Genomic DNA, 19,898 nt, shown 5'->3' on the forward strand with positions numbered 1-19,898 from the left:
AAGAGGGAAAGTCTTGATATGGAAACTGGCTCACGTCAGCTACGAAAAATACACAGTATGCTTATGGGCACTACTCAAGCAGGGATTACTTAAAAAAGCGTAGGAAGAGGGGTCTGTCACCTGGTTCAGAGGATATGAGTCGGGGTCTGAAGAGGGACGGGGAAGAGGGGCAAATACCAGTGAGGGTCAAGCTGGTGCACCAACGGGCCCAGGTGAGTGAGGAGACAGATTGTGAACAGGTCATGGGGTTACCCAGATAATTGAGGCCCATGCGTCAACGGGAGGCAGGTGGGCAGAAAGCCAGAAACAAAAAGGAAGAGCCCGGGAACGGGTAAAGAGAGAAGAGGCGGTCATAGCCCAGGGCCCGGCGAAGTCGAGGTCCTGTGGGGAGAGAGGTCGGTGGCGGTCGTGTCAAAATCTTTGTGATGAGAGACGCTGAGCAAGACAAGCCCGGTAGCTTCTCGCGGAATCAGCGCCCCGCCCACAAAGTCCTTAAAGCCCCGCCCCAAGCGACTCGCGCATCCCGGGCGCTGAGTTCCTTTTCGTCGCGCGGCCCTATAGTTCCGGCTGCTGCGAGCGGGCGGAAAGTTTTTGCGGACGGACTGGGTCGGTGATGGGCACGGGGTCAGTGGAGGAGGCCGGAGTGCCTAGGCTGCTTTTGATTGTTTTTTAGAGCTGCAGGAGAAGGGGTCCGCGGCGGGGAACAGCGCGGGGCCGACGCCCGGCTTTTCTGCTGCCTGGGTGCCAGTTCTGCGCCTCTCTTCGTTGTGTGGCGCTGGAGCTCCGCCCAAGCACACCATTTCGGTCCCCTGCCCCAGGCCCCCTTCGCCTCCTCTTCTCATAAGAAAGACTTCTAGATCTCAAACATTTTTGAGTGATTTTTAAGGTAAAAACACAACCCCAAGCAGACGCGATCCAAATCCAGGAGTTCTGTATTTCCAGGTTGGCACTTGAGAGGTGAAGTTCTAACTGAAAAAGGTGGAGGGACTCAACCGGGCAAGGGATGCCAGGCCAACAGAGAAACTTAAGAGTGGGTTAGTGGATCCCTAGAAATTCGAGTGGAATCACGCCTTAAGAGCGGTAAGAATCAGTTCTTTATGAATAAACTAATTGTCTCCTTCTGGTAAGAATTAAAAAGATGTAGCTGATGGAGATGGCCACATCAAGGGGCTAAGAGCTTTTCTCAAGAGTAGACTGTTCTGGAGAAAAGAAGGCTACCAGTTGTCTTAAGCATCGTTTGCAAACAGTACTTACGACAAGTGTGGGGGTGGGGTGAAAGGTAAGAATCAACCCAAGAGAGACAAAACGTGTTTTCACAGAATTACTGGACTGTGTGGGGAGGGATTTTTTTCCTTTTAATCAGGCCTAGGCTGCTTGAGTGAACCATTCTTCAAGAATATTCACTTCAATCTTTTACTTCTGTGTTTACAACCTGAGTTCTGAATTGATTTCCTACGACTCTGCTATTGTTAAGGAGGTATGTTTGGGGGTGGACACAGGCGCATCAGTGGGAAGAGCCAGCTCCAGAGGTGCCTTCCTAGAAGGCAAGACTGCAGACTGTGGTCACCCATTACAGTAGATTTACAGCAGATTTCATGAGCTGGATGGAAACGCTTTCTTATATATGGTCTAAATCTGTGTCCCCTGATTCTCATTCTCCTAAGAGATGAGGTCAGTACTGCTCATCCCCAGCTTTCAGTAACTTTCATAAAGGCCTGTATGCTTGAGTGGGAATACCATAGGAGGTGGATAAACTCTGTGTAGGCAGAGGCATAGGAGTTCCTGATACCTCTGCGTGAAGGAGGAGAGGAGGAAGTGTGTTTCTGGTGTGCAGAGTTAAAAATTGTAATGTGTTTTGCCAAAAACTAATGTTATAGCTGGTGCTGAGAGGTAGTTCACTAGTAATTATCAAGTTTTGTCAAGTACATACAATGTGGCAATTGTGGGAAAGTCTTTTGTTCCTTTTTTTTTTTTTTTTTTTTGCCACACTGCCTGTGGAATCTTAATTCCTGGACCAGAGATAGAACCCACGTCCCCTGCAATGGAAGCCGGGAATCTTAACCACTGGACCACCAGGGAGGTTCTGATGTGATAGGTTCTTCAGAGACACATGGGCAAGAACTCACACTGCCCCTGCTCCTGTTGAGCTTGTGGTCTATGTAGTGTAGTTGAACCAGGATTGCACAGAACCTCACTTCTTGAACAACACAGCTGAGATCCAAAAAGGGTCTGGAAAGATGAGTAGATGAAATAGTACTAAGTTGATAAGCCTCAGTGCATGCATTTGACTCTCGAAGAAACTCTCTGAGCCTGTTAACTTTGGACACAGTTTTAACAAGCTGGATTACTTGGCTTTCTAGCTCATAGTCTCCAAAAGCCCAAAATTGAAAAGAAGGGTGATTACAGAGACAAGTAGAATGCAAACTGGTGGTCCAAAAATTGGTTATGAAGAGGAGGCATCAAAACACAACAGCCTGGATCCCTTGAGTAAAAGGCAATGTTTCTGGGTTTGTTCTACGTAATACTTGTTTCATGGGACCTTAACTGATGATCAGAGAAGGATTAAATGGGAAATAGAGAGTTAGCAACTTAAGCTGAATTCTTTGCTGTAGAGTTTCTGTGTCTTTTGTGTTTATTTTTGGCTGTGCTAGGTCTTTGTTACTGTGTGGGCTTTTTTCTAGTTGCAGCAAGTGGGAGCCCCTCTTTGTTGCAGTGCCAGGGCTTCTCATTGCGGTGGCTTCTCTTATTGCAGAGCAAGACTCTGGGGCGCACGGGCTTCAGTAGTTGCGGTTCCTGGCTTTAGGGCACAGGCTTAATTGTAGCACACGGGCTTAGTTGCTCCGTGATGTGTGGGATCTGCCCAGACCAGAGCTTGCACCCATGTCTCCCGCTTTGGCAGGTGCATTCTTTACCACTGAGCCACCAGGGAAGCCCTCAGTGTCTTTAGTAAGACCTGAACTCATTTGTCTTGGAACATCCATCCAGGAGAGTGTTTTGCAGCACACACTTGGAAGAATGGTAGTGTAAATTAAAACATCAGGGCAGCAATGTGCTGGGCAGTATTAATGTTTATAGTTGTGTTGAATGCATGAGGCATTACTGTATTTGAAATGTATCTAGGCCATTATGTGGTAAAAAGGCTTTTCCTACTTAACCTGAGCCCCTGATCCCCCTTTATAACATTGTTTCTGTGATCCCTAATGTCCTGAATTCCCAACAGCCTTTTTACAATAGAATTTGAGAATATCACATATTTGCAGTTGGACACTGTACTAAAACATGCAGTGTTTTGAAGTAAGTTCCAAAAAAAGAAGTTAGTGAACATAAAATTTCTAACTTATTTATGTCCATCTTGAGACTTCTCTAATTGAATATATGCGGTGTGATTTTTATGAAGTTGTAATCACTGTATATATATAGTCCTATGACCTACTTTTCTCAGTTGCTGATACTTTATATAAATCTTTCTGATATTGATGTGTGTCACTTATTTATAACTATATGATATTTCACTGTGTGACTAGACTGTAGTTTTCTTAATAATAGAGTAGCAGCAGCAAGAGCAGGTCTGTATATCTGTAAATTTTTTTATTTCTGAGTACAGAAATGTTTTCTTCATACTGATTCTCAATTCATAATTTTAAAGAGCTTTTTGTTGTCTCTTTTTCCATTTTGACTTTCACACAGTTTCATGAGATAATGCCAGCTGTCATACATATCCTTTTGTATTATTATTTATTTTATTTATTTGTGGCTGTCCTGGGTCTTTGTTGCAGTACACAGGCTTTCTCTAGTTGCGATGGACTCAGCAGTTGCAGCTCAATAGTTGTAGTGCTTGGGCTTAGCCGCCCCTGGGCATGTGGAATCTTCCCAGACCAGGGATCAAACCTATATCCCCCTGCATTGGCAGGAGGATTCTTTAACACTAGAACCACCAGGGAAGCCCCCTGTCATACATATTCTTTAAGTTTGTTCTTTTCCTTCATATTTAAAACACCGTTGCTGATATGTCTATAATGAGTACTGCTGAGGCAACTGGTTGCTTCTGCCATGCTTAATGATTTCCTGCTTTGTCTAGTTTGGACTATAACTTTACTAGCCCTTTCACTGTATATTTTGCATTCAGTTTTTTTAATGAGGACATCAAGCAATGAGATAATTCAGCAAACACTTGCCCAAATACTGCTGTATTGAGTAGGATAGTGATGGTGCCCCCAAAAATGGTTGATTGTCAAAAAACACCGCAAGACAACTAGAAATGTTCTTTAGTAAATTAAGTGTTAGAGAGGTCATGTAGGAATGTTTGTTATTTTAAGTTGTATGACATTTGAAAATCTTCAACTCAGGGGCTACTTGAATTTAATATTTTGTTTTATTTTATTTTTACTAGAGGTAACTTAAGATGATCCTTGATTTATAGCCATTTAGTGGGTGATTCTGGGAGTGGTCCTCATACAGAGGACCTAGATCAGCAAAGCTGCTTGCTTCCCTCTGATGTCCCTGCAGATTTGCCCTTACCTCAACTTGATGGGGTTTGCCTTCACTTGTTTCTAGCAAGTTTGGTTAAAATTATGATGAAAAGGAAAGGATCTGCCTGCAACATCGGGGACCCAGGTTCAATCCCTGTATTGGGAAGATGCCCTGGAGAAGGGAATGGCAACCCACTCCAGATTATTGCCTGGAGAATTCCATGGACAGAGGAGCCTGACAGGTCCACAAAGTTGCAAATAGTCAGACATGACTGAGCGAATAACACACACACATGCGCGATGAAAAAAACGCATTTTTTTCCATGACATGAAAGACCTAATCATGTTTGTTTCTGCAGCATTTCTCTATAGCTTTCTGTCTGCATTCAGATTGGGAATACCGGGATCGCTTTCGTCATGCCTACAGTGGTGGTAATGGACGTATCTCTTTCCATGACCCGACCTGTGTCTGTCGAGGGGTCTGAGGAATATCAGCGCAAGCACCTGGCAGCCCATGGTTTGACAATGCTGTTTGAGCACATGGCCACAAATTACAAGCTTGAGTTTACAGCTCTGGTGGTTTTTTCATCCCTCTGGGAGTTGATGGTTCCCTTCACAAGAGATTATAACACCCTACAGGTACTAAAAGGAATGAGTTATTATATGTGCAGGGCCCAAATTTACAGGAAGGAAAGCAGTGTTATCATACTGCACTGCATATTTATAACTGGAATTGCTTAATGATAAGTCTCTGAGTATACTATTCTGAATATAACTATAAAACAAGGATTATAAACCAGTAGGCCCTCAGCCTTTGGTAGAGCTCTGAGTTAGAGCTGTGAGTTGTTGCCGTAGCCACCTCTCTTGATTTTCTGAAATTCTCTGTGGGAGAATTATTCCCTAAGTTTCGGGATCTTTAGGTTCAACACTACTGTTTTCTACTTTTCTATAAACTTGAGATGAAAAATAGCCCTTCCTTACAAAAGCCTTCATTCTAGAGTAATTCAGGAGTATATTTCCTCCCCAACAAATAGCCTTTGATTTACAGATGCCAAGAAATCCTCATTTTAAAACTGATTGATTAGTGTTATCTTCCAAAGGTTTGTCTATGATATGCCAAAGAATTTACTTTCTGGCAGTATCTCTAAATTATTAATATTTCCAACAATGCCTTGCACAGTTCCTTGCAGATAGGGAGCAGCAGTCAGTGTTTGTGAAATTAATATGAACAATTTAATAATTGCTAGGCAGTTTAGAAATTCAGGATCAGTGTAGTTTGCTTTTTAAATATAAGTAATAAAATTTTGTTAAATCACTTATCTCACTTTTTTTAAAAGTGACTCAAAGTTTTTTTTTTTTTTAATTGCACCAGATTTCTTATAAGTAAGCAAACTAAGGACCTTGGATGTTTAGTAGTTTGAAATGTAAAGAATTGCTGTATAGATAGTGCAGAGTGATGATTAAAACCAGGAGTCTTAGAGTCTGACTGACTGGGTTCAAATCTAGATTCTGCCACTTGGGCATAAGACCTGGGAAAATTACCTAATCATTTTGTACCTTAGTTTCCTTACTTTAAAAATAGGTTAATCATCTACAACTTACAGGATGTTATCATGATTAAATGCATGTAAAATGCCTAAGATGGTGGTAGTATTCAGTAAATTTTCCATTATTTTTGTGGATGTGCTTAAACATTTTTCATTTTAACTATTCTGTCAAGATCATTTACAAAAATACAAACTTGATGGGCTCTTCAGTCTCACCTGATGAGAGAACAAAATAAAGGGAAGCTCTTTTTTGTCACCCTTTACAGTTGAAGAAGTCTGTTTTACCAATTTTCTTTAAGAAAGTGTACTTTGGGCTCTCGGAAATGCAGGGTCCCCTGTGTGACATTCATGCTTTGAACAGTTTATGTTTTTTTCTAGTAACAAATGAAAACAATAAAGAATAATGAAGAATTTTATCTTTCATTCAATCAGGAAGCACTAAGTAATATGGATGATTATGATAAAACCTGCTTGGAGTCTGCGTTAGTTGGTGTTTGCAATATCGTTCAGCAAGAATGGGGTGGCGCAATTCCTTGTCAGGTAAAAGATTAATTCTTTTTCTTTGCCCTGAGTTAAAAGCATTAACCACTGAGGTGCTTCAGTTTTCTTCAGGCTCTAACACAGCATGCATTGTAATTCCCACAAACTATCTCATATGCCATTGGTATCTTTTAAAAGAAGACACCAAATCAACACCAGTATACTCAGAAAGCAGTGCAATTATGTGTTAAGGAAAGCATCTTCCAAGTAAATTGACTTATTGAAAGCTGGTATTATTTGTATAAAGTACAGAGGGCTCGCAGTGGAATTTTAGAACACTCTCTGAAAGGGATGATTATAATTCTGAGCTATAGAATTGTAAACATCTGTACAATATAGTCTGTCTGCATTATTCCAGTGTAGCATTTATTCAGCACACTTTTAACCTTCTCAACTATTGACTCGTCTAAAAAGTGAGGTGTATCAGTGTCATAAGATCGGTTGCCCTTTCGTTCGAGTCCACAATAGGTCTACGTTAGCATCAAATCAGAGCAGACTTGTAGCAATTGAGCATTTGCCATAAAGAGGTACTTTGAGAAGTGGTTTATTTTAAAGAAGAAAACAGTAAAGTTGCTACAGGGAAAATCATAATAGTCTACAACAGGAGTCAGGAAACTTTCTGTGTTTTAGCCTTTGCAGGTCTGTGGCAGCTCCTCAGCTCTGTTGTAGCATAGAAACAGCCATAGATATTAAGTAAATAAATGAGTGTGGCTCTGTTCCAGTAAACTTTGCTTATAGAAATAGTCAGTGGACCATAGTATATGATTTTTTTACTATAGGGTCAAATGCAGAATTCCTCAGTAGTGTCAGTAGCATCAGTGATATTTGTTTTTTAAATAAATACAAGATTGTAGCTGCCTACAATCTACAATCAACCCAATCTACAATTGGAAAGATTAGGGGTTGACCTAAGTAAAGCATGAAGGAATATGAGAAGCGATGGAACTGGTCTGTATCTTGATTGTAAAAGTGGTTACATCGCTGAACGCACTTGTTGGAACTCATAGAACTATATACAGATAAGGGTGAGTTTTATTGCATGTAAATTGTATCTCAGTAAACCCAGCTTTTTTTTTTCTTAAGCTTTTTTCTCTTTTCTTACTGTAAAACCATCCTGTTGATAGAGTATGAAGTCATGAGTTGGTGAAGACCCTGAGCTACTACACTAAGGTTAAAAATCAGATCATTTTAGTGGACACTTGCTAAAAAAAAGCCAATAAATATGTTTTATTTCTTTTCAGAAACTAAAATCTTTGGCACCTTACTTCATAAACATTATGTGGTACATTACAGACTAACTTCCTAACTATAATGAAAAGTAAGTTTTGTTGTTAATACCCTCCAAACTGAAAGCTAGCAGATAACACAGTTTAATTTGCTACTTCTTCAGTGTTTGAAGAAATTCAGAAAGTATGTAAGAGCCAGACCTTGTGCACCATGCAGACTTGTGCCTTTTAATGTTTTCTTCTTCCTTTGCAAAAAAGGAAGAATCTGAATTTGAGATATACTGTACCCTGAGGGCAAGGAGCTGGGCCTGGATCCACTTAGACTTGCTTGGTGAGTTTTGGGGTGAACCAGGTCCAAAACACAGTGGAAGTTATTAGTGATTGTTTTTATAATCAGTTAGTATCAAATGGGTTTGTTTTAATATGGAATATTTTTAGCCAGTTTTTTAGAAAGCTGGACTATGTCGTCATTAGCTGAGTAAATCTGTTTCATTTGGACGTTACAAAAAATATTTCATTATCATATAGCATCTGAAAAGGCTAGTGGCAGAAGTAAATCATTAGATAGCAGCTGTTGGTACCTAGAAGAGGATATGCCTTGCCTGCCTTCCCAAGAGATGACATCTCTCCAGGGGACCTCTAATAAGCATTCTTGGGCTTTAGAAGTAAGTGCCAGTCTTGGCGGGCTTCCCAGGTGGTAAAGAATCCTCCTGCCAATGCAGAAGACCTGGGTTCGATCCCTGGGTGGAGAAGATCCCCTGGAGGAGAAAATGGCAACTCACTTCAGTATTCTTGCCTGGAGAATCCCATGGACAGGGGAGCTTGGCAGGCCACAGTCTTTGGTGTCATAAAGAGTCAGACATAAGTGAATACACATGTGTGCACATGTGAATCTTGGCACTTCACATGGTACAACCACCTAATACTTCCTTACTGGCCTGTTATTGTCAAGTTACTAGACTAGGTTAGGGAGCAAAAATAATCCTCCTCTGGATTGCTTGCGAAGTCCACCCTGCACAGGATCACTTGGAAGCAATGAGAAAAATGAAAATGATCTGTAACTAACCTCTATTGTTGGTATGTTTTGAAGTCTTTTAAACATCATAGGATGATTAAATATGCATTTCAGGACTTCCCAGGTGGTGCAGTTGGTGAAGAATCCACCTGCCAGTGTAGGAGACATAAGAGATGTGGGTTCAATCCTTAGGTTTGAAAGATCCCCTGGAAGAGGGAATGGCAACCCACTCCAGTGTTCTTGCCTGGAAAATTGCATGGACAGAGGAACCTGGCACGTTACAGTCCATGGGGTCACAAGAGTCTAACACGACTGAGCGCGCATACACACTGGTAGTACAGTGGATAAGAATTCACCTGCCAGTGCAGGGGACGCAGGTTCAATCCCTGGTCTGGGAACATCCCACATGCCATTGAGCAACCAGGCCCATGTGCTGCAACTACTGAAGCACTCACACCTAGAACCTGTGCTCTGCAACAAGAGAAGCCCCTGCTCACCACAGCTAGAGAAAGCCCGCACAGCAACAAAGACCCAGCACAGCCAATAAATAAATAGTTTTTAAATAGTGCATTTTAAAAGTCATGTCTCTATATGGTAAATAAACACATGTTCAACTAAAATGACCAGGGGTAGATAAAGTTTGTCATCTTTGAAAATAAAGTATCCTGAATCAGTCTTCAGACCTCTGCTGATACCTCCTAGGGACACGTAAATCCTTATGCCATTTTTGACAGCAGCGCCTTAGGTGCCAACTCCTCGTCCGAGAAGTAGGATTCTAGTTACGGTTAAGTAAGAATTGGTTATGAGTGGTTTTGTCCTTTTTTTAAGTGTTCACAGGTAGGTGCTTTTCTTTAAAGGTTTAACTAGGTAAAATATAGTAAAATGCGTAGATCTTAAGTGTACAGTTTATTGAGTTTTAACAAATGTATACACTTATGTAACTGCTGTTCCAGTTAAGCTGTAGAACATTTCCATTAGCCTACAGTTTCCTCATGCCCCTTCCTACCCAGTAGCTCCCTACATTCCCTATTTGATTTATCTTAGTTTTGTTTTACCTGTTCTAGAACTTCACATATATATTTATAGAATCATACGATGTGTCTGTCATCTTTCACTTGACAAAATGTTATTGAGATTTGTTCACATCTTTGCTTGTATCCCTGCAGAGGTCCATTTTTCAGTGCAAATGTAATTCGGGAGAAATGCAAACATTGCCGAATGAGACTGCCTTAAATAAATATGTGATTTCATGGACAAAGCTCCTCTCACTCTTTGCAAACAGGTTGTTCTGGTGACAGATGGCTGTCTTGGCATCGGTAGAGGGTCTCTGCGGCACTCCTTGGCTACTCACAACCAACGCAGTGAGAGCAACAGGTTTCCGCTACCTTTTCCTTTTCCATCCAAGTTGTACATCATGTGCATGGCGAATCTGGAGGAGGTAATGCTTTGTACTAAGTTCTTTTTAGTTTGATTAGATATGTTTTGGGACTCAGTTTAATTTTTAATACATTCCACTAATATTGCATTACGTATACAGGCATGCCTCAGAGATATTGCAGGATGTTCCAGACCACCACCACGAAGCAGGAATTGCAGTGAAGCGGGAATCACAATAAAGCAATTTGCATTAATTTCTTGCTTTCCCAGTGCATATAAAAGTTCTGTTTATACTTTACTGTAATCTGTTAAGTGTAAAATGGCATTAAGTCTAAAAAAAAAAAAACTACATACCTTATTTTAAAAATATTTTATTGCCAAAGAATGCTAACTATCATCTGAGCCTTCAGCGAGTTGTAATCTTTTTGCTTGTGGAGGGTTTGAAATATTGGGAGAATTACCAGAATGTGACATAGAGACAAAGTGAGTAAATGCTGTTGGAAGGATGGGGCCAATAAAATTGCTTGACACCGGTTTGCCACAAACCTTCAATTTGTTTAAAAAAAAAAGGCAGTATCTGCGAAGCTCAATAAATGAGGTATGCCTGTACTATCACATCAACCTGCATTGTTTCAGCTGAGACTGATTACTAATTATATTTGAAAAGACTTTCTGTCTCAAATGCTCTCTGAAAGCACAGTGTTGCCCCATCTCAAGAGACATAGCAGGAGTTGTTATCCATCCTACTTCCCACAAAGATCCTTCACATGCTGAAGAGTCAAAATGTTCTTTCTGGTGTTCATTGTTTCCCTCAGTTAGGAATTCTTAACATCCATTAAGCTAGGAATGTGGACAGAAGTATGCTTTTTTTTTGTAAAGTAACATTATTCTGATGAATGTTTTATTAAACTCCACTTCCTGATTTTCCCATTTAGTTTGGAAAGTTATTTAATTTTTCTTCATCTCAGTTTTTCTATCTGTAAAATGTAGATAATGATGGCTTTTACTAAAAGATGTTAAAAATATTTGGAATGGAAGCTGGTCTGTGAATACTAGCTGCAGTCACCTCTGAATCATTGCAAAGCTACTTGAAATGAAATAGCTCTACTGGTATAATTTTCTATAACATTCCTTTTTGGTAATTTTGAGTCAAACTTGTTTTCCTTCTCACATTGATTTTAAAAAAAAATCATCTCCCTTATGTGACCTTGGTGTGTTGATAATAATGTCTCATTTTATGCCACTTTAAAAGGGTTGTTTTGCTTTCTAGCTTCAGAGCACTGATTCCTTGGATTGCCTTGAACGTCTTATAGATTTAAACAATGGTGAAGGGCAGATTTTTACTATTGATGGTCCCCTGTGCTTGAAAAATGTACAGTCTATGTTTGGGTGAGTATACACATTGAGCTTTTTTGCCTTCTTACAATCTGTTATTATAATTTGATAGCAAACAATAATATCTAGTTTACTATTTCTAATTGTGTCATTTCATTTTCCCAAGTTGCACATTTTTTCAGATATTATGACTGATAGTAGTGACTTTTAAAAGTTTACTCCCTTTTAAATTAAGCATATCTAAATCTATAATGCCTATAGGTACCGACTTCCTTACATTGACAGCAATTTCAAAGATGAACTTGCTTTTGGGCTTTTCAGAATTGAAATTTCACCAAAAATATCAGATTTTGTTCTGTTTCATGAATGGTCAGATCATAGCTTTGGAATAAACTTGAAGGGAAAACAAAGTTAACATCTTAAAAAAATTTACTTGGAAAAAAGTACGTGTGTCACACTACTTTTCCTATAACAAATCATCATCATATTCTAGAAAGCTGATAGACCTGGCATATACACCTTTCCACGCTGTTCTCAAGTGCGGCCACCTAACCGCTGACGTGCAAGTCTTCCCCAGGCCAGAACCTTTTGTAATAGATGAGGAAATTGATCCTATCCCTAAAGTCATTAATACAGGTAACTTTTTTTATGTTTAAACTTCCTCCCTAGTTCTTCTGTTATCCTTACTTTCTTCTCACTTCTGATTTTCGTCTCCTCTCTCCAGGAGGGCTGTAGAGAAATAGATACTCAGTATACTTTGGATGGGAGGGTGCATTGCCTAAGGGTTGGCAGATGAGTGGTCTTCCATGGGGACGTCATGAATTAATCTCCAGTCCTAGATGATTATAACCACTAGAGATTGGAAACCAGAGCCAAATTCACTAGCATTGAAATCCTTGAGGTGGTTCTTTAATAGAGATAGTAAGACTGACTTGAAAGGCATGGAGAGAAGCATGGAAAGCTTTGTAGAAGCTTGAAAGTGAAGTCGCTCAGTCATGTCTGACTCTTTGTAACCCCATGGACTATAGCCCACCAGGCTCCTCCATCCATGGGATTCTCCAGGCAAGAATACTGGAGTGGGTTGCCATTTCCTTCTCCAGGGGATCTTCCCGACCCAGGGATCGAACCTGGGTCTCCCACATTGGAGGCAGACGCTTTAACCTCTGAGCCACCAGAGGCTGACTAGCATCATTATTAAGGTCATGTATGAAGAGCTAGCTTTTAGGCTTATCTGTGTGAGTCTTCCTCTGTGACCCTGGACAAGTCACTTCCTCTAGTTCTTATTGGCTGGGTAAGTGGAATCTCTCAGGTCTCAGCTCTGATATACTGTACCCCTCTAATCCTGCTGCTTGTATTATGACTAAAAGAAAGCAAAGTATATGACTTCTACCTGGCTCATTTTGCCGGTGCTATGCTTAGGTTAGATTGGCAAAGCCAAGAATCTAAAGTAACTAGGGTGGTAGAGAAGAGAATTGTCTGATATTGGCAGGTGGACTCCTTGAGTGGTGGGTACATGTTGAACCGTCAACTATTTTAGTCACCATATCTCCCTCTGCGCCTGGCATACTGTCTCATGCTCAGTAGACATTCACCAGGTAGCTGTTCAGTCACCAAATGATTAAAATTAAATACAACTGGAGATTCATTTCATTCTTAAATGTATAGATTTTAAGGAGTTTTTGAGGGAAAGGCTGTGCACAAACTCTTCTGTTTTCTGGGCCTTTATTTTCTGTACCCGGCTGTCTAAAAGTAGGGCATCCATCTCTTTCTTTGCAACTAGATAGCAAGGTGCCAAATGTTTTGTTGCCTTCAAACCAGTTAAACTCCCATCTGTTTTTTGATGAGTAACTTTGAATAGATCTTTTCCTTCAAGAAGCACTTTACTTTCTATGTATCAGATTTCATAAGCTGTGTTTAGGTAGGGAAATCAAATACAATGACTAAGAAGGTTATTGGAAATTTCCCTGAATGGCTCTAGTACTTTGCATTTTAAGTCACTAAGAAAATAAGGATAATTGTTTTTTATTTAATGGACTAAGTTATATAAACTTTAGTCCAGGATTTTTGTTAAAGCTTATATTTAAACCACTTTAAAACAGGCCTTTTTCTACTCAAATGAAAAAATATATATAACTGCTTATGCTAATTCATTTGTTAATCAGCTAAAGAAGGTGATGACACCAAAAGTCCAGAGAATCAGATTTCCTGATTATTCAATATAAGAAGTATGGACTCACTATGATCCTGACTTTTTTAAAAAATTTTTTGAGAATGAATAAAATATGAAGGCTTCTTCCAATGAAAAATAATGAATGACTTTGTTTTTCTTCTTTACAGTTTTTAGTGTTTTCTAAGTTTTTATACTAATATCTATCAGAGAAGGCAATGGCACCCCACTCCAGTACTCTTGCCTGGGAAATCCCATGGACAGAGGAGCCTGGTGGGCTGCAGTCCATGGAGTCGCTAAGAGTCGGACACGACTGAGCGACTTCACTTTCACTTTTCACTTTCATGCATTGGAGAAGGAAATGGCAACCCACTCCAGTGTTCTTGCCTGGAGAATCCCAGGGACAGAGGAGCCTGGTAGGCTTCCATCTATGGGGTCGCATAGAGTCGGACACGACTGAAGCAACTTAGCAGCAGCAGCAGCATACTAATATCTATATAATCAGAGAGAAACTTTTAGAGTGTACTTTGGGTTTCAACTTTTTTTTTTTTTTACTAATTTTAAATTTTCAAAAAATACTTTTGGTCTTTAATACAGTTTCTCTAAAGCAAAGAAATCATTGTCATATATAGACTGCAATCCTGGTTTTGTAGAAAATGTATTTCTTTCTCTCAATTTTATTAGTTCATTTTCTTAGTTACTTGAAATACAAAGTGCTAGAGTCATTCAGAAAGACTTCTAATAACCTTCCTAGTCATCACATATTTGAATTCCCCAACTAAAGACAGTGTTTATGAAATCCAGTACATAGAAAATAATGTACTTTCCCATAAGATGAATTAATTTTTAGGGGCGTGTAATTGCTTTACAATGTCGTGTGAGTTTCTGCTGTACAGCAAAGTGAATCAGATATATACATATATGTATATATAAAATATATATAAACACCCCTCTGTGTTAGATTTCCTTCCCATTTAGGTCACCCCAGAGCATTGAGTAGAGTTCCCTGTGCTATACAGTAGCTTCTCATTAGTTATCTGTTTTGTGTACAGTTTCACTGTAGGTATATATCAATCTCAGTCTCCCAGTTCGTCCCACCACCAGTTCCCTCTTTGGTAACCATAAGTTTGTTTTGTACATCTGTGATTCTATTTCTGCTTGCAAGTAAGTTCATCGATGACATTTTTCTAGATTCCGCATATGAGCAACATTATATGATACTTGTCTTTCTCTCTCTGACTTACTTCACTCTGTGTAACGGTCTCTAGGTCCATCCATACTGCTACAGATGGCATTATTCCATTCCTTTTTATGGCTGAGTGATAGTCCATTGCATTTTGGTACCACATCTTCTTTATCCCTTCCTCTGTCAATGGACATTTCCATGTCCTGGCTAAGTAGTGCTGCACTGAACATCAGGGTGCATGCAGCCTTTCAAATTGTGGCTTTCTCCAAATATATGCCCAGGATTAGGGTTTCTGGGTCATGTGGTAGCTCTAATTTTTAGTTTTTAAGGACCTTCCATACTGTTCTCCATAGAGAACAGTATTGGCTGTACCAATTTACATTCCCACCGACAATGTAGGAGGGTTTCCTTCTTTCCACATCATCTCCAACATTTATTGTTTGTAACAAATTAATTCTATGTTGATTCCTTCTTTTCAGATTTGGAAATAGTGGGATTTATTGATATAGCAGATATTTCAAGTCCCCCAGTTCTGTCCAGACATCTGGTCCTACCTATAGCACTTAACAAAGGTGAGTTCTCTTCTTCTTCCAGTGATAGGTATGAAGTATCTTATTATCTAAAGTTATTCTTAAATGTTAGATAGTAGAATAGCCCATTTTGAAGACTTTGGGGGAAAGGAGTATTTACTGGGTTGGATTTTTTAAAAAATGGAATGTTGCCTAATATATTAAAAACGAATTCTGCTGCTTTGTAACTGGAAAGCACTTGACACATATTTACCGTGTGCTGCTTGTTAAGTTACAGTGGAAGTCCTCTCTAGAGATGAGAATGCTTGCTTAGTTCCTCATCTTGGGCTCTGTCTTTCCCTGTGGGAACATGCTGGGGAAACCAAAGTCGCTCTTAGAAGGTTGCCTGATGAATGTGGAATGTAGCTTTATAACAGGAGAGACTGCACCTGTTCTCTACTGGCGCTTAGCACACAGCACATACTCAGTAAATACTGTTGAATGAATGAATGAATCCAGGCCCTTGTGAGGCCACATTATTTCAGAATATACTTCTCCAGCAACTATAGTTACAGCTCCTGAATTCAGCATCTCTCTGGAGAATGTTAGTCTCTAGCACTTTAAACTTCTCCTTTCTCTGTTTTAGGCTGACCATCTCCTTTATGTTCACCAGCTTTCTCCAAGAAATATATACAGTCAGTCAGGTTTCCCCCTACTAAGTTATGATCACATTCCATTTACTCACGGTCATTTCAGTTGGAGTTTTGGGTATTCCACAATCGTCCATCACATAGACCAAATCTTTGAAATGTTCTCATAGATGACTGGTTGTGATCACTGTGTTTATACTTTAGCTTATTGTTCTTGATATTGATAACAACCAGGTTTCCCCTGTTTCTAAGGTCCTGGGGGGATTCTGCACACCCATATAAATTGCCAGGAAAGAAAGTGGGCAAAATAAAGAGTTCATGGGGGAGAACAGTGGAAAGAAAAGTATGGGAAGGTAAAATGGAGCCATGTTGTAAGGGCTATTGAATATCAAGCCAGGCAGAGTCTTCCTGTTGAATTAGAAAGTCTTTGAATCAGCTTGAATAAACGGATGGTTCCAGAAGGAAGTTACCTGAAGGAAGATGCATTCATCTGTCGGCAGAGTGTATGAGAGAAGCTGGAGTTGGAGAAGCGAGTCAAGAAGCTTGTGGAGTAGTCCCTGCTCTTTGGGGTGTCCCATCCACTTGCTGCCTGAAGGCTGTCAGTTGAGAACACTCTTGACATCTCTGAACCTCTGTTTCTGTTTCAGTGGTGCCTAAAATTCCCAGAGAGCATCTAGCTTAGTATTCTAGTAGAAACTATGGAAAACTGATTTTTTGTGTAACAGTTTTGCTGAAATATAATTCATATACCAAATACTTCACTCATTTAAAGTGTACAATTCAGGAGTATCTAGTGTATTTACAGAGTTATGCAACCATAACCACAGTTTTTGAATCAGAATTTTAGAATTTTCACTACCTCAAAAAGAAACCTTTTAGCTGTCAATCCCTAACCTTCCATCTCTCTTAGCTCAGGTAACCACTGATATCCTTTCTATCTGTATAGATTTGCTTATTCTGGATGTTTCCTATAAATAGAATTCATATAATATGTGAAAACTGAATTTTATATGGACATAGGAAAACCAGAATATGAGTTTTTCTTGTTATAATATTCCTTTATAATTCTGTGTACTCTCCTTCCAAGGTTAGAAGCAGCCAAGAGTGCAATTGGAGCTTGGGGCTTTTCTAGCTAATATCAGTCTGACTGGTTTTTTCTCTTTTCACAGAAGGTGATGAGGTGGGTACTGGTATCACTGATGACAATGAAGATGAAAATTCAGCCAATCAGATTGCAGGCAAGATACCCAACTTTTGTGTCCTGCTTCATGGCAGCCTAAAAGTGGAAGGAATGGTGGCGATAGTTCAGTTAGGGTAAGAAACTTTTTTACTGTTTGTTGAGTTAAAGGGAGAATCAATTTACAAAGGGAAATATTTCCCAGATTTTTCTGAAAGAATAGAAAGGATCTCATCACTCTTCTTCTCTTCCTGCCTTATCCTTCCCACCTACTGTCACCGTCTATACTTCTCTTTAAAGCATCCACTAGAATAAGTACAGAGTGCGTCTTCTAATTATATTGCCTTTATATTTTTTAGATGATGATGAGCATTTTTTATTTCCTGTTTTAAATTTATTTATTTTTAATTGGAGGATAATTCATCCACATGAATCACTCATAGGTGTAAACATATGTCACCTCCCGAATAAAGTATTTTTTACATTGATTTCTTTTTTTTTTTTTACTTTTTATTTTGTATTGGAATAAGCTGATTAACAATGTTGTGATAGGTTCAGGTGAACAACAGAGGAACTCAACCATACATGTACATGTATCTACTCTCCCCCAGGAGAAGGCAATGGCACCCCACTCCAGTACTCTTGCCTGGAAAATCCTATGGACAGAGGAGCCCGGTAGGCTGCAGTCCATGGGGTCGCTAAGAGTCGGACACGACTGAGCGACTTCACTTTCACCTTTCACTTTCATGCACTGGAGAAGGAAATGGCAACCCACTCCAGTGTTCTTGCCTGGAGAATCAGCCGGACATGACTGAAGCGACTTAGCAGCAGCAGCAGCACTCTCCCCCAAACTCCACTCCCATCCAGGCTGCCATGTAACACTGAGCAGAGTTCCCTGTGCTGTACAGTAGATCTTTATATTGCCTTTATATTATATCTCTTCTCAGTTTTCCTCTTTTCTGTCCTATCTAGGAAACTTGGAGTCAGTTAAAGCAATGCTGCCAACTTGTTATAGGATCTAAGACAGTATGCACAGACTTCTCAGCTATAAAATGAAAAAAGATGCTGATAATACTGAACATTTTACCATGTGCCAGATACTCCTCTAGGCACTTTACATATGTTAACTCATTTAATCCCTCATAACACTATCCAAGAGGTATCAGTATTACCCCCTGTTGCCTTAGACGAGGAAACAGACTTAGAGAGCAAAGTCATGATACTTGCTCAAGGTCACACAGATATTGAATGAAAGAGTCAGGATTTTTATCCATGCGTGTGACTCTGTAGCCCATGCTCATAACCACTGTGCTATATTCCTTCTCTATAAGGAATGCCCTTCTAGTTTTGACTTTGGATAGTCTCAAAATCTGCAGAACCGCCTGCTTCCTTTTCGAGAATACCTGTTTGTTAGAGAAGAAGAGGTGACTGGTCATCCTCTGGCCATCAACTGGGATTGACTGGTAGAGAAGATCAAGAGTTGTTAAGAATACCTGGAGGAAGCATGGCTCCAATTCTGCTTGAGTTAAAATTAGCTAATCCAAAAAGACAAATGCAATTCTTTTCAGATATCAGTGTGCTAGATTCTTGGTATTCAAGTTACTTGTACTAATTCTGAATACAAGAATCACCTGAAGCCCTTTGAGAAGTGTGAACAGAGCTGGGTGATGGCTTTGCACACTGTGTTAGAAGGGCTTCTCTGTGTGGTATTTCTGTGAATGATTTGGAGGTGGCTGAAGAGACCTATAGGTCACAGCTCTTACTCCTCACCACACCTGCAGCTATCTGCTGCCCTTGTGATTCTCTTTTTCTCTTATAAGGCTGTTTTTTATTTCCGTATCTACATAACTAAATAGTAATACATATCTCCAAAGAATGCTAATATTAGAGGGCAATAGTATGCATTTGCAGGTTTAGGATTTGGCTTTAATAAGAATAGTGCACCTAATTTCAAAGCTGGAAGCCATGTCTCTTGCGAGAAAGACACAGGGTAGAGTTATTTAGCTTGACAGTCCCAGGCGTAAAGCTGTTCTCACCGTCTGTCTTCTCTCCATCTAGTCCTGAATGGCATGGGATGCTCTACTCTCAAGCTGACAGCAAGAAGAAATCAAACCTCATGATGTCTCTCTTTGAGCCTGGCCCAGAACCTCTCCCATGGCTAGGGAAAATGGTGCAGTTGGGTCCAATTTCAGGTATACCCCAGATCAAACTTTATTTATCCTGACTTTGTTTTCTCTCTACTGTTCTGAATGGCTCTCTCTGTGAGTCAGAGAGCGCATGATTTCCCTTATGAGTGCCCTATGGTTCCTGATGTTGGATGTGTATGTGGACAGCCCCAAGAGAGTGTAACATTTGGACTTTTAACATTACAGCTCAGGGGAAACAAACTTTCCTTAGTGTACTATTTTTAACCCAGGTACCCCTAGACATTCTTAGATAATTTAATCCCATTCCTTCTTAAAACTGTTTCCCTTAGTTTTCCTCACAATGCATTCACCTGGTGCTTATCTCTTTCCTTGGCAACTTTTTTCACTTGTCATCCTGTCTTTTCTTCTCCTTGCCTCACGATTTCCCAGGGTGGTGGTCTTTGCCTTCTACTCTTGGGTTATTATTCTCTCTTGTTTATTTCATCAGCTGTTTTGGCTTCAGACTCTCAACATATCTCTTAACTCTCATCCTGCTTGATCTCCCCCTGAGTCT

The 19,898-nt window shown here is 40.0% G+C and overlaps 1 protein-coding gene across 4 annotated transcripts in view; it reads left to right on the forward strand.

Moving 5' to 3' along the window:
* The window catches only part of VWA9 (von Willebrand factor A domain containing 9), a 35,079-nt gene continuing 15,720 nt past the window's right edge, over positions 540 to 19,898 (forward strand). The window contains exons 1-9 of one of the 4 annotated variants that reach the window (XM_018053644.1): positions 540 to 1,080; positions 4,829 to 5,108; positions 6,449 to 6,556; positions 10,080 to 10,235; positions 11,445 to 11,563; positions 12,003 to 12,145; positions 15,342 to 15,434; positions 17,194 to 17,335; positions 19,257 to 19,390. In XM_018053644.1, the coding sequence (XP_017909133.1) occupies positions 4,887 to 5,108; positions 6,449 to 6,556; positions 10,080 to 10,235; positions 11,445 to 11,563; positions 12,003 to 12,145; positions 15,342 to 15,434; positions 17,194 to 17,335; positions 19,257 to 19,390 (1,117 nt within the window). In that variant the 5' untranslated portion in view covers positions 540 to 1,080; positions 4,829 to 4,886. Of the gene's footprint in view, positions 1,081 to 4,828; positions 5,109 to 6,448; positions 6,557 to 10,079; positions 10,236 to 11,444; positions 11,564 to 12,002; positions 12,146 to 15,341; positions 15,435 to 17,190; positions 17,336 to 19,256; positions 19,391 to 19,898 lie in introns of all 4 variants that reach the window. The other 3 variants (XM_005685112.3, XM_005685113.3, XM_013966748.2) reach the window with 3 other exon arrangements.

The sequence above is a fragment of the Capra hircus genome, chromosome 10 (genome assembly GCF_001704415.2).
Source record: "Capra hircus breed San Clemente chromosome 10, ASM170441v1, whole genome shotgun sequence".
Lineage (NCBI taxonomy): Eukaryota > Metazoa > Chordata > Mammalia > Artiodactyla > Bovidae > Capra > Capra hircus.